The sequence below is a fragment of the Microchirus variegatus genome (genome assembly GCF_963457635.1).
Source record: "Microchirus variegatus genome assembly, chromosome: 4".
Taxonomy (NCBI): domain Eukaryota; kingdom Metazoa; phylum Chordata; class Actinopteri; order Pleuronectiformes; family Soleidae; genus Microchirus; species Microchirus variegatus.
In genome coordinates this window covers 19974513-19988360 of record NC_139805.1, presented here as the reverse complement: position 1 = coordinate 19988360, position 13848 = coordinate 19974513, and the positions used below count along the sequence as shown (strand labels likewise).

Sequence of the window (13848 nt, the reverse complement as noted above, 5' to 3'; positions counted from 1 at the left end):
GCAAGGTCATCTTATAAAGTTGCAAGGTCACTTTTGTCCACTAGAAAGGCACTCCTTTAGAAACAATAAAACAATTAAATGTGAATTTTTAATTTATTCCTTTATTTCACTTTAAAATGTCCATGGCATATATATAGCCTTATATATACATACTTACTAAATTATTACATGTGTTAAAATCAAGCCCATGATACCGGAGAACATTTTGTTATTCCTCTAATGCGATCAACCAGCACCTTATTGTTTCTGTGTGTGAAATATAGTGAATTTGTGGTTCGGGCACTAAAAGTATAATATTTAATAATAAAAAAATATAGTGGAGTTAGCTGTACTTTCACCACAGGTACAGGTGAATATGTGAAATATCTATAACCTTTAACCACTGCAGTCCTATAATGACACTTGTTACATATATTATTTGTAATATTAGTCAGAATTTCATTATATTATCCCACCTGTCATCTAATCTAACGATTGCTGTTATCACTGAGCCGATTACAAGGCACAGTAATTGCTTTTAGTATTGACCGTATTGGAGCAAACGACAAATGTCATCTTCTTTTTTTCAACACCACATCTGTGCCTGTCAATCAAGGAGCAGAAGAACATGGTGCCGGCTGTGTGATACACCGTCACTGGTGTTTGCACTTCAGAAACCACCATCATCAATACATCTGTTCTAAGCTTCAGTGCAGTAGTGGAGCACGACTGAAGGGTCAGCACAGGTGAGTTTGTTCTCCGTCTCTCTGTGTGTGTGTGTGTGTGTGTTCAGAGCGTCATTTTAAAACTAAACCCTGCGCTCTGCTTGAATCATAGTGCAACTGTAGTTGCAAGTGCCTATTTTAAGCTGTTTGAGCTACAGTGTGAACGCCTGTGTGTGTGTGTGTGTGTGTGTGTGTGTGTGTGTGTGTGTGTGTGTGTGTGTGTGTGTGTGCGGCAGTGCAAGTGCATGCACTGTGCAAAAAGGGGATTGAAATAAAAAACAGAATTCTTCATTTTAATTCACAGCTTCACTTCAACTGAGTTGGAACCTCTGAAAACATCAACAGTAAGATACATGCTCAGCCTGAAAACAACCAAGTGCATTTTACAGGGATTAAACAACATGTATCCGACCTTTTTGTTGTGTGTCTTCCATCAGTGTCTTACGAACATATTCTCTCCATAACAAGTCTGAGCGATGTCCCGAACCCATGGAGGGGATTGACGATGAACCGCTGCTTGGTGCTGACACTGGTCGTCGTGCTGGTGACCTCGGGGGTGACTGAGGTGCACGGTGAGTCCTGTAAGCAAACACACTCAAAGAAAACACAAGGTATTCACTTGCATTCTAAGATTTTATTCCTGATGTTTCTGTATAGCAGATGCTCAGCTCATACACTGATGTAGAAAGGAGCCATGCAGTGGTGTCTGTGCCGTTCTGTTAATCTTTATTTACATCATCAGTTTTCTCCGTTTGTGGGGACACAGACTGTGGCACCACCTAACGTTTATCCCAGTAAACTAACTCTCCCACTATTCTCTCCACAGCAGTGGGTGGTAACACTGATAAATTTACATTTACATTTACATTTATCACGAACAAACAAAATAAAAAATGCTCCTCCTCCTCCTTAAGTGTCTTTTTCACTTTCTTTTATTGTAGATGCTGTGGACTCTTTTGTTGAGGCAACAGGTGTTAGGTCTTTCATTGGAAGTCTGCAGGACGGCTCAATAACTCAGGTAAACTGTGTGCCCACAGGTGTCAAGCTCTCATAAAGCCAACTTCTTCTATTGAGAGTCATATCAGTCATTTCTCACAAATCAATCAAATTAATCAGAATCAGAATTAGTTTGAACACTTTGTTGAAATTTTGTTTGGTTCCAGTCACTTAGGCCTAGAATAAAATTAATTACACATAAAATATTGTAGTTAATTCATATTTTCAAGCAAAATCTCAAGCAAAAAATGTAAAAAAAAAAAAAAAAACTGTACTAAATAATAATAAGTAAGCTCCATATTCACTGATTTGTATTATTAATTGGTATAAATACTACTACTTTAACTGTGGCGCTGAAAGATGACAGTTTCAAATAAAGCTTTTGTTGAGCAGTTTCCGTGTGCCCTGAAATCAACTCCTAGCATTTTTCTAAATTGAATGTGTAAATATGCAAATATAGATGTCTATATAATCGTTTTAATGGAAAACTCCAAACTTTCGGACTTGTGGATAGTTTCTCAGGCCTCATAGACATCTTGTTTCTTCATTGTACCAGTCTCCATGTGGAGCTGCTGCAGGATTTGATTGTTTTAAGTTCAAGGTCAGAGTTGAACCAATTCAAAAATCAAACATAGTTGAAGACAAAATATGCATCAGTGCAACAAAGCTAAATTATTAAGTTGTACCTGTGAGATAAAATCTAAACTCAGCATGTGGATTACCAAAGATATTTATGAATAAATGTATATGTTGTCTCCTGTTGTCTGCCTCCAGATCAACTTATGGGATAGTTTGATGTGGTGGTGGAAATCTGAAGAAGTTGGAGTGATACGAAGAAGAAAGAAGCCGATTGGCAACAAAGCAATCCTGAAACCCAAACCCAAAGAGTAACAAGCGTGCAGGGTGAAAGGTCAACGGCAGGTTTCTGAAGAAACATTTTTCTATAGGTTGCATTTATTAATGCAATGGTAAAATGCTGTATATCTTTTCAATAAACAGTAAGATGTGGACTTAAAGCAACCCTATGTAATTCTGCTGAACAGGAGCGCCCTCTGTAGGCACGACTCTCTCAGACTTCAGCAACCAGAAGAAACCAACTCTATTTTTAATTTTCTGTGCAAAAAAAATGTTTCAGATGAACCTTTGTTTTGAACAACATTTTAGTTTTTTAAACTCATTTACAGTCCAGTGTTTACTCTTGTACTTTCTGGCCCTCAGATGTCAAAATCCTTATAAAGCTGTTGTTTTAAGATGAAATAGTTGCTAAGCTAGGATAATGAATAAAGACTAAATTTACCCTGATTTAACATCGACTCTTTATTATAGAAACGATGGAAGACGGTGATACACATATTTAAATTACAATAACAACTATCTGCTAACATTTGCTGTGTGCATGTACTACTCCACACAGGTGTATAAAATAAACATGTGCACGTGTATTAATAACGACAGTGAGTGACCGTTAAAGCCTTAGCGGCATCCACACTCTTTTGCGATCACGCTGGGTTTAATGGAGAGGTAAGTGCCGTGTTCGTTCAAATCCACCACCTCAAGGGCTTCGTAGGTCACGGGCACGCAGCATGGCGCGCGCTCGTCCGCGTTCCCGCTCTCGATGTGGGAGTTGAGCAGGACGGCGTGGTTGACGGTGCTGACCATGGGGAACGCACAGGAGCCGCGGCAGTTGTTAATGACAGCCGTGTTTGGACCCACGACGAACCTCTCAAGGGAGACGGTGAGGCTCCTCAGGCCGCAGGCGTTGGCCCTCGCTGGGTTATTGGGGTCTGCTCTGGTGGTGCGCTGACCTACTCGCAGCTCATATGCTTGTGCCACTGTCCGCAGGGCTTTCAGCAGAAGAAAGGCGCGGTACTGGATCTCTCCTGTTACAGGCAGAGGTCAAGGAAACGTCAGGTAAAAAGCAGCAACATGGGCTCTCTAAGCTGGAAAAGTTAGAGAAAAAGACATAGACACTAATTTTTAAGGAATTACAATGTATTCTAATGTTTTATTATTATAATCCATCTTCTACCATTTATCCTATACGTGAGGGAAGTGTTAGGTCCAATTCCAATTCCTATCTTAACCCTCAATTTTAACCCTCAAGCTCAACACTTATCTTAACTGGCCCTCAAAACCAAGTGTTGAGGGTTATTTTGCCACTTAGAAATGGGACACCCCTTAAATGCAGATACGTCTTCAGACTGTGGGGGGCAGAATAACGCGAAAGCTGCGTCCAGTCTGTCTACTCCAAAAAAGAAGAAGAAAAACACATTTACGTCAGGATAATTTATTACGATCCGTTTGTCAGTCAAGTTATTAGGTTGTCAGTTAGTTATAAGATGATACTCATACAAATACCACAACCACGGACATATTCAGCTGACAGTTACCGCACACCACGGCTTATTGAAAAGTAAACTTGTCGCTTGTCCGCACCGGCCGGCTATTGACAAAAGATTGTAAAATAAAAATAAATGCTACGCAACAATGATGTAAGTAATCCATAATATGGGCCTAAACTATGATAATACAATGGGTTTCATAATATTTTATATTTTAATACATCATATTTCTATTAACAAAGAAAATACTTAATTTGTAGCGTACTCGTTTCGCTGCTTTCGGCGCCATCTTTGTTATATCAAAGCACGCAATGCATTCTGGGTAGCCCTTGCTCCCAAGGGTGGTCTGGGAAAATCTCAATATTGAGGGCGATACAGCCCTTAAACTTGCCCCTCAAATTAATTTTTCTGAGAATCGGGACAGCACTTGCACTAGCAGGAGTGCGCATTTTTGAGATTGAGGGTTAAGCAAGGAATTGGTATTCATCCTTAGACACTGGTGCCAATCCCAGCTGACATAGGGCGGAAGGCGGGGTTCACCCTGGACAGATCGACAGTCCATCACAGGGCCACATATAGAGACAAACAACTACCCAATCGCATACTCATCGACACAGGCCTTCATCAGGGAGTCAAACAGATTACTCTAAAAGTGCTATGTGGAAGAAATGACCTTCTCATCAAAGCTCAGCCCCCATAAGCTGGAAGTTGTCTGTGTTCGGTCAGCATGGACCACCAAGGAAGCAGGCAGATGATGACATATAAGTCACGTGGACCCTAGCGGACCACTGCAGACACGTGGGCATGAAAAGTATGAGCGGAGAATACTGGGCAAACACTACACTCTTAGAAATAAGGGTTCCTTCTACAAGGGCTGAGGTTCTACCTGGAACCATTTGCTTCTGAAAAACTCTCTCCCGAAGAAAGGGTTTTTCAAGGGTTCTTGGTAACACTAATGGTTCCAGTAAGAACCATTTTGATCCAGAGAACCCTTTAAAACCCCTTTCCTGAATAAAGGGTTCTTGGTAGAACCTTTATATAAAGGTTCTACCTGCTGGAGCCAAAAAGGGTTCTCCTATGAGCACATGCCGAAGAACCTTATATGGTTCTACTTAGCAATTTTATTTCTAAGAGTGTGCTGTAGGACAATCTTACCTGCCATAGGTTCCTTCTGCTGTAACACACTGAGTTCCTTGAGTCTCCCCAGCCTCTCTGTGGCCCTGGGACCCACCTCCTCTTCTCTTATCAACTCCATCACCTGCACCCCACTCTGATCCAACCTCTGCCTGATCTCCTCCAACAGAGCAGGAGACAGGGACAACTGTCCATGAGGCAGCTGAGGCGTGGAGCCCAGTTTCCTGAAGGAGAAGACGGTCGGGGATGAGGAGTTGATGAGTTCAGCCAACAGGGTCTCGCTGGAGGATAAGCCCAGTGACAGAGGAGGCAAGGACTGTAAGGAGTCCAGCATGAGCTGAGGGGACACAGGCTTGTCCTGAGGCAGGACGTCGACCAGGAACCGCTTCAGTTCACAGAGGAAAGTGAAGGTCTGCGAGGACGCAGAGGAAGAAGTGGAAACTCTATATGGTAAAAAAAAATTGAACACTCATGAGCAACACTGACCGTAGTCTGTGGTAAGAACGTCAACACAGAACATGTGAAATAAAATAACCTTGTGTCAGTTCCCACAGTCAAGAGCAGAAGTGGAGTTATGTTGGTGTTACTTCCGGATTTTTCACCAACAAGGATGTCTTTTAAGTTCTGCTCTACAATGAGAGTAAACGTGAGGTGAGTGAGTTCACGTGAAACAAGAGGATGAAACCATGAGAAGACGGGACCTTACTCATATGAGCGGATTTTGGCTCAACAGAAATGGTCCATTTCTGACCGTCGTTGCTCTGTGACGCTTTCCCTGTCAGCAGGATGTACCGTGTCTCTCCTGAAATGCACACAGACTGGAAACAACAACAGTGTGAAAACTACAATGCTGAACTGTTGATCTCACCAAATATTTCTAGATGTAAAACAAATAGATTGTACCTGTGAGTTAGGCTGCAGAGAGTGACACGTGAAGGTGGCGTCCAGGTCTTCTCCTTTGAGCAGACTTTCAAACGTCAAGAGCAGTACAGAGCTCAGCCTGAGCAAAGGAGACTGCGGGAGGTCAAATGTCATCTTGAGTGTCCCTCCGTCATCTTCCCCTACAAGAACTGACGAAGAAAACAATTAACCATTTCACATTTAAAACAAACAAACAATGATTACAGTCAGACAGATCTCTTACCTCCTGTTGGATGCAAAACCTCTAATCCATTTCTCGGGTTTCCGCTCGCTGCCTTGGCGAGCTCCTGCAAGGCTGAGTCTAATGAGTTGTCAGACGGTGTGCAGATCCCAAACAGAGTAAAACTGTTGTGCACGAGTTCACCGTCGTTCCCCACGGCTTCGCGCAGCGCCGCAAAGACGTCATCCACGTAGCACAGCGAATCGTCTGGAGCGGAAGGAGAGAGTGCGGACGGGGACGAGGGTTTGCCTGCGACGTCTCCTTTGATTTAATGAGGCAAAAACAAATGTACACACTCATAATGAAAGAACACGTCATTGTTCTTCAAAAAATGTCAACCTTATAATAAATAATAACGTCACATAGTGCCTGAGGAGCCACTACTTTTCATGGTGCGAGGCCTTGTTAGGTGGGTCTCCTACGGTGGCCCTGAGGTGTCAAACACTACAACATTTAAGAGAAAACAACATAACAAAAACACTAAAACATCAAGAAAACGCAACAACATTGAGAAAACAAAGAAATAATACAAAACCGGTAAAACATTAAGAAGAAGAAAATGCAAAATCACTTTTTTAATTCTGTTGTGCTTTCTTAATGTTGTGGCGTTTGGCACTCCAGGGCCACCGTAGTCTCCTGAACACAATTATTTAAAACATTTAAAGCAGTTCTGACTAAGTAGTTTTTTTTATACTAATATAATCAGCTGAACTCCTCCCAGCTGGGCCCCCCCAATCCAGGGACCCAGGCAAATCCTGCTGTTTACGCCCCTGTTGACAACAGCATCACACTTGCATTATATGACAGTATATGACGACTGAAATACTTTCACCGGTGTAAGGTCTGACCTGTCATTGTAGGATTGTGGTCCTGGATCATCTGCTGTCCATGTGAGACATCTGGGCCCACACAGATCCAGCTCCAGTACAGTGTCAGCGCTCCACAGCAGAGGATGTTCACAAGCAACATGATGTGCGCCTGTGTTGTCACACCTCAACCGCTCTCCTTTGAATGGGTCAAACTCCAGAGAATGGGAGTTTTGTAGTCCCACCTTCTCCTCTCACTCTCACTGACACACTGCCCAAGCAGCAAAATCACGTGCCCTTGAATTATTTAGAGCGTGGCTTCAGTTTGAGGTGATTTTTCACCTTCAGGGTGAGAGCTCTCCTCAGATATTGAAAAGGACAAATAAATAATTTGAGATCAACGAGGTTCCTGTAACATTCTAATGAATCTATTACTAAAACAGGCTGAGAAGAAAAACAGTGAGCTCCATAGAGCTCTATTTAAAGCTGCAGTGCGTAACTTCATTGTTCCTCTTGAACAGAAACAAGGTAAGAATAGTTGTGTGCTGTGTCCTGTATCTGAAAACATGCGTTGTCAAGCAATACTATCAGACCTGAATGAAGGAGAACTAATGTGGTCAAGTGGTTGTTTGTAATATGCAACAATATATATTTTTTTAAAGAAAGTATTCATAACTTGATATCTTTAGGGCAGCAGGTTTGAGACCACTGCACTAGTTTTGAGCAAATAAACACAAAGAAAATGTAAAGCATGCAACCGTAAAAAAAAAGTAATTTTAAGTGGGCCTCACACATTTAAAGGACTTTTTGCAGGTTAAGACTTTGGCATGTAGCTAAGATGGTTAATGCTAGAGAACACATTGTCCTTATACGGGCCCCCCCAAGTAGTTGCGATGTGTGTGTTAATAAACACGTCAGACCAGCAGAGAACCAGACTGACATAAAAGAGAAACAGATACAGAACATAGTCGCAACAAGGTGATGATAAAGCATCACACCCCTGTAATTTCCTGTCCTGATTGTTGTGTACAGTTTTATCTGTAGTTCCTGCAGTTTGGGGGGTGAAGTGTAGGAATGGAGACGTGAGCTCTGTGTGCCTCCTTTCATAGAACTGTTCCTCCCATCACTGGTCTCACAGCTGCATTCTTGTTTTGCAGACGGTCAAGGTCTCGGGGCTGATTAGTGGACGTGCATCCCAACAGATAAAGCCAAGGCTCACTCTCGCCACATTGCAAATCTCTGTCGAGGAATGAGAAGAATTGCTCATTATCCTGTTTTTCAACACTGAACGGAGAACATTGTAAGGCAGCTTCCACGTGTGAGGAGTGTGGGAATGGAAGCACGTGTTCACCCGATTCTTCCATGGTTTCTAGAAATATGGAGAACTGCATGTTCACGCTGACGGACACTATCTGGATCAGTGTGTTTATGACTACATCTAACACTATTTCCCGACAAGAACATGAGAAAAGCTTGTTGTGAGGTCTTCTCTGAGACGTGACGGGGGCTGGGCTCATTTGTAGGGGTGCGTCAATGGATTCTGAGGACATATTTACATGGACAGCACTTGGACACCGTGTTCTCAAACTGATTGGCGACCACCCGTGTTGCTATACTCTCAATGACGCGTTTTGACTTGCTGATGCTCGAGTTGACGATTGGAAACCGGAACATTTCCCGACCTCTGCTACATGCACCAACAACAATGTGAAGCGGGGGGACCCACAATGCAGTGCAATGCTCGATATCGCTCCATACAATTGAAAGAGAAGGGCTTTGTTGACGCCATGCCAACGCTCAACAGTAGATGGGTCCGTTAATCGTGGGTTAACGGAGCAATCGATGCATGTTATGGCAGACTGTAGCGAGTGTTACTTGAGTGATGGCGGTGTAAGCAGTGGCGGAGCTAGAGGAGAGGCAGGGGTGGCACTGGACCCCCCTCCCCTCCCCGAATCTGGAGTTGCAATGCACCTTACTAGGAGAAGAAGAATTTTAGCGTTATTATCATGAGATTAAGCAGAAAAATAGACTCAGACATACAACTCCACAGCACAAGAAAATTAATTCAAATATTATATGAAACATTTTTATTAATAATTATAAAACGCAGGAAAAAAACCAAAACATTTATTCCATGTTCCATTATAACATCTTAGGATAAAAGCACCAACACCAAACAGTAACAACGTTTTCCATGAAAGCCCAGGGTCTTTTGGAAATTAGGTTTGTTGTTATTGCACCTCAAACCTGTCATGGCCTTAGAAGACACATACTTCAGTTCAAGTCTGTCCTTCATGGTCAGTTTACTCCCCTCCTTAAAAATCACCTAACGAGAGGAATCCCAAAGGACAGTGAACCTCAATTGAATCGACAAATCTAGACAGAGGCATTTGTGAGATGAGGAAGATGCCGAAAGTCGTCGCCATTTCACAGCTTTTAAAGATCAAAGCGGCTCTGAGCGAGCGTTACGAAGCTGCATATCACTGCAGAGGCTGGATGTATGTGACGGTGAGAATCAGTCTGAGGAGCTCTGACAAGGCAGCTGGGTCATTTCACCTCGTTCACTAAAAAGCTTTTACTGGTCCTGAGTTGGGATACAGAGGGACTTCATCGTGCCACCCGACGGTGAACAGGTTCAAGACATGCAATAGTTGAAAGACAATGATTTGCATCGTTTCAAGCAACCTGGAAAGTTCCTGAGTTTAGACCTTTGGCGGGATTTAGAGTAAACAGCGTTGACTGCTAAAGCTCTCACAGATTACCTGCAGATTATGTACCAGGATGGAGAACTGCAAAGAAGGCTGAAATTTCAATTCATGCTATTGCACCAAAGTACTTAATCCCTTTCACTGATTGTAAAAAGTGTTTCCATAGACTATTCTCACTTTCACACACACCACGACGCTCTGCTGCCAAATTAGAAACACTTCCTTACACTGGACCCGATCATCCAGAAAGCCGACAAAATGTTTTTTTTATCGTGTTGACGATTATTACTGATAAAGCCCTGCAAGACAGAAGACCAATGTGTAATGAGTATCATTAGCTGCAATTTCCTTGATTTAAGTGAAGGAGAGCACCGTGCCGTCTGTCTGACTAGTAGTATTAAAAAACTGACAGGAATCTGAAGCATCACATGTAATTGCAATCGTATCAAACATCAAGAATAAGAAAATCATAAACAGCATCGACATTAATTACAAAGGACCTCAGTGCTGGTAACAGATGGATTCTAATCCTGTCTAAACAGGTTCTAAAACAAAGCTTTTCTTTTCTCTGGACCATATTTGTGTTTACAAACAGGACAGGAGTTCACTATAAAGCTTTGATTTTTACTCTAATCTTCTCTTAGATATGCACCATCAAGTGGGGAAAAGAAAAGCACACACACACAAAACTGGAGCTTAAGTGAATTCCCATAACGAGAGAAAAGGGAAAAAGCTTGGCTGCTCTCACAACGCGCACATACACGCTAACACAAGTGTTTCACATCACGTCTCATAGTATGCTTACACTACACGGGAGGGCAGACAGTGTGTGTGTGTGTGGACACCTAGGTGTGTATGCACCAGTAGAGACCGAGTTGGTATATCTTGATGTACACAAACAGAAGCACCATTTCTAGAACCTAGGTTGGTTATCTTAAAAAAAAAATTACTCAGAAACAGACGTGAAAACATCCAATAGTAGAAACGATAACAGTTCTCGAGCTGGAACAGTAGAGTTTGGAGTCACAGCACCTCTGTGTGTCAAAAAGACACAGTTTGTGAATTGCAGCACTAAGATACAAACGCTGTTGTGTCGCCGTGTTGTTGGACACCGTGTGTTAAGGTCGTGTGGTGGCAACGCTTCACTCTCTCTGGCTTCCAGCCTCCTGTTTAACAGGTTGAATTTAAGGGTGCTCGATTCAAAGAACCCTATTGACTTACTTACATATATATATATATATTTATATTTATATATCCATATATCCTCATATATTTAAAGTATATATATATATAAACATTTTATATACCTTTCAGTTTATAATGGAGACATCCATGGAAAAAAAACAAAAAACGTATGTACAAAAACAGTGTGTCTTGTTCACGTGTAGATCGTCAACTTGCTGTTGACAGGACAGCTGCGTGAGAAACATGAAGCGAGGCCCCCTCATTTATACCTGTGTACTCTGAGCCACCTGACGCAGAGTAGTATTTATGGAAAAGAAGGTGTCGGCAGCTGTACACGAAACCATTCAAAGAACCAGATAATAGCATATTAAATATGAGAAAGGAAACGCCAAAAACAACAAACAAACAAACAAATGTCTCTGTGTACAGCACCAAGTGTTCCATTTGTTTTCACTATAGAATAAATAAGATCAGGCACAGTCCAAACGTAGCACCATTATTTTCAGACTGTGAGTCAAGTACACACATATACACACACACACTTGCATTCTACAAATGTCCACACAATTAAGGATTTAAAAACAAAACAAAAAGAGGAAAACAAATAAAATACCAAGGCAAATGGAGACAAAACAAAAAGAGGAAAACAAATAAAATACCAAGGCAAATGGAGACAGCATAAATATAATCATCTAAATTATACACAACTATACAGTTGGAGAATGGATCACATTCACAGTACAAACAATGTTTACAAAAGCAAAAACATAAAAGTTGTAGACAGAGTCCAGTAGTTTGTTGTGGTCTTGGTTAATTGTGTTTTCCCAGTGTGTGAGGGGTTTGCATGCATGAGTGTATGTGTGTATATGTGTGTGTGTTGTTGAAAATAGTTCCACAGATACATGTCCTTACACACTTTGCTTAAAGCTGCATTGATCCCACAGCAGAGATAAATAGGACTAAATTCAGCGTAAGAAGAGTTTAAAAAAATTCCTGCTGTGGCTCTACAGAGTAGTGTGATTTAGCAAAATGTCCAAAAGGCAAAAAAACCAAAACATTAATAAATAGAGAAACGATTAAATCTCCTGTGGTTTTACCGTTATTCCTTTTACACCTGGATTAAGTTTCACTTAACAACAGTGCAGCCACACACCCCTGACACTAACAGAGGGTTTCTACAAGAGAGTGGCTAACAATACACCAAACACAGAGCACCATTTCATTTCATCGGGTCTTTTTTTTTTTTTTCTTAAAAAAGAAAACCATTAAAAAGTATGTACTGTGCTAATGTGTTCGGCTCAGCGTTACTGACACCCCTGGAAATGTTGATAATTCACCAGATTTACTTATTTTATGTTATACGACAGAACTTAAAAGCATACACAGGTCTTCCTTTATTATGGGGAAATGTGGAATGTTTCTAATTAATGTCAAAAAGGCTTTTTTGGGTTTACTGATATGTTTGTATATCTGATATTAGAAGTGAAACACTAAAGAAGCACCCAGCGTGTAAACTTAAAGGTTATATTTAGGAGGGTTTGTGGGGAGAAATACAATATACTAACTTTAACTGTGTTAGTGTAAGTGTGTCATCACTTTAAAATAAGAATCATGTAGGGGTCAGCTTGATACCATTATCACAACCTTGAATAGAGCTACAGATATCAGCGGGATGTAGCGTTTTTACCTCTTCTACATCAACAAAGCTCATGTGTACTGATTTATTGACCTCCTTGCTATAAACAACTATTTCATAAACTCAGTGTGGAAGTTATGTGAAGCCCTCACGTGACGGTGGTGGTCCATGTCTCTACAGCATGTCACTTAGTGCTTAGTGAAGCATTTACACGACATTTAGAGTTTCTAAATTGTATTAAAGACAGTCATCTTTAGCCACCATGTTTTTACAGCAGCGGGTTTCACTTTTCAAAGGGGAAGCTTATAAAGAAATAAAGACGACACACTGCACCTTTAAAAGTTTTTGCCCCAGTTGATGCAAAGACGGCAATTTGGGTAGTGCTTTCCAAAGTTTGTACCATTTTGTTTTTTTGGGTAAAGAGACTTAATAGTATCCATCCAAAATCCCAGCTGACACTGAGTGAGAAGCAGGGTTCAGCCTGGGTGGATTACCATTCTATCACCTGAATTCAGAGTGTCTAATCAACCTAATCCCAATCTGCATGTCTCTGGACTATGAGAGGAAGCTGAAGAACAAGAAGAATGTGTAAATTCTACACAGACAGGCTGTGGTTGAACTGGGAGTGCCTTCTTGCTGTGAGGCACCACTGCTAACCACAGCATCACTGAGCCAAGTGAAAAAGCCACAGCTTTAAATTTTGTCAATATAAATTAGGGTAACGGTCAGTATCAGCCTGATACTCGTCAAAATCACTGGATCAGATAAAAATGGAAGATCCGATCCAATCCAAAAATCATATATATCGCATGCTTCACTGTGCACAGACTATAACGTAAATAAAAACCAGCAAGTCATGTTTGGGCTGTTTATATCTTCTTTTTTGGGGGGAGAACAATATTTGTTACACAGTTGGAGAATTGTGTCTGAAATTACTAATTAGTTGTTAACAGCTTCATAGTTCATAAATTGTCTAAAAATGACTATCGGAATAATATTGGTATCAGTAGATACTCGATATTTGTGAGATTGGTAATAGCTAATATAAATATGTGGTCAATTATCAACGTAACCAAAGTTAATGGGACGTCAACGCTTCAGCCAGAACTTTTTTTTTTGCTACATGAGACTAACTTACATCTTACGTTTTACTATCCAGTGTGAGGTTTAGACCAAAATATGAAGTTCCTCATCTT

General features: G+C 41.2%; 2 protein-coding genes across 3 annotated transcripts; one reads left to right on the top strand and one right to left on the bottom strand.

Annotated features, from left to right (window-relative positions):
* Nucleotides 1-584: 584 nt before the first annotated feature.
* LOC310926540 (uncharacterized protein) lies at nucleotides 585-2997 on the top strand. Of its 2 annotated transcripts, none has more exons than XM_083888692.1 (5): nucleotides 585-725; nucleotides 1009-1048; nucleotides 1142-1276; nucleotides 1646-1722; nucleotides 2475-2997. In XM_083888692.1, coding segments are annotated over exons 2-5 (330 nt in total). In that variant the 5' UTR covers nucleotides 585-725; nucleotides 1009-1047; the 3' UTR covers nucleotides 2592-2997. The 2 variants fall into 2 exon arrangements, with proteins under 2 accessions (XP_083744818.1, XP_083744817.1); XM_083888691.1 differs by having other exon boundaries at nucleotides 1142-1285.
* Nucleotides 2998-3173: 176 nt separating this feature from the next.
* amh (anti-Mullerian hormone) lies at nucleotides 3174-7286 on the bottom strand (the record flags this gene model as incomplete). Its single annotated transcript, XM_083888216.1, has 7 exons — nucleotides 3174-3580; nucleotides 5198-5619; nucleotides 5709-5805; nucleotides 5883-5994; nucleotides 6080-6246; nucleotides 6321-6524; nucleotides 7166-7286. The coding sequence occupies 7 exons, from the start codon at nucleotides 7284-7286 to the stop codon at nucleotides 3174-3176; spliced, it is 1530 nt and encodes a 509-aa protein (XP_083744342.1).
* Nucleotides 7287-13848: the final 6562 nt, after the last annotated feature.

Coding starts and splice junctions, on each gene's coding strand:
- LOC310926540 (XM_083888691.1), top strand. Junction 1,286..1,645: donor TGAGGTGCACGGTGAGTCCT/GTAAGCAAACAC, acceptor CTTTTATTGTAG/ATGCTGTGGACTCTTTTGTT. Junction 1,723..2,474: donor AGGACGGCTCAATAACTCAG/GTAAACTGTGTG, acceptor GTCTGCCTCCAG/ATCAACTTATGGGATAGTTT.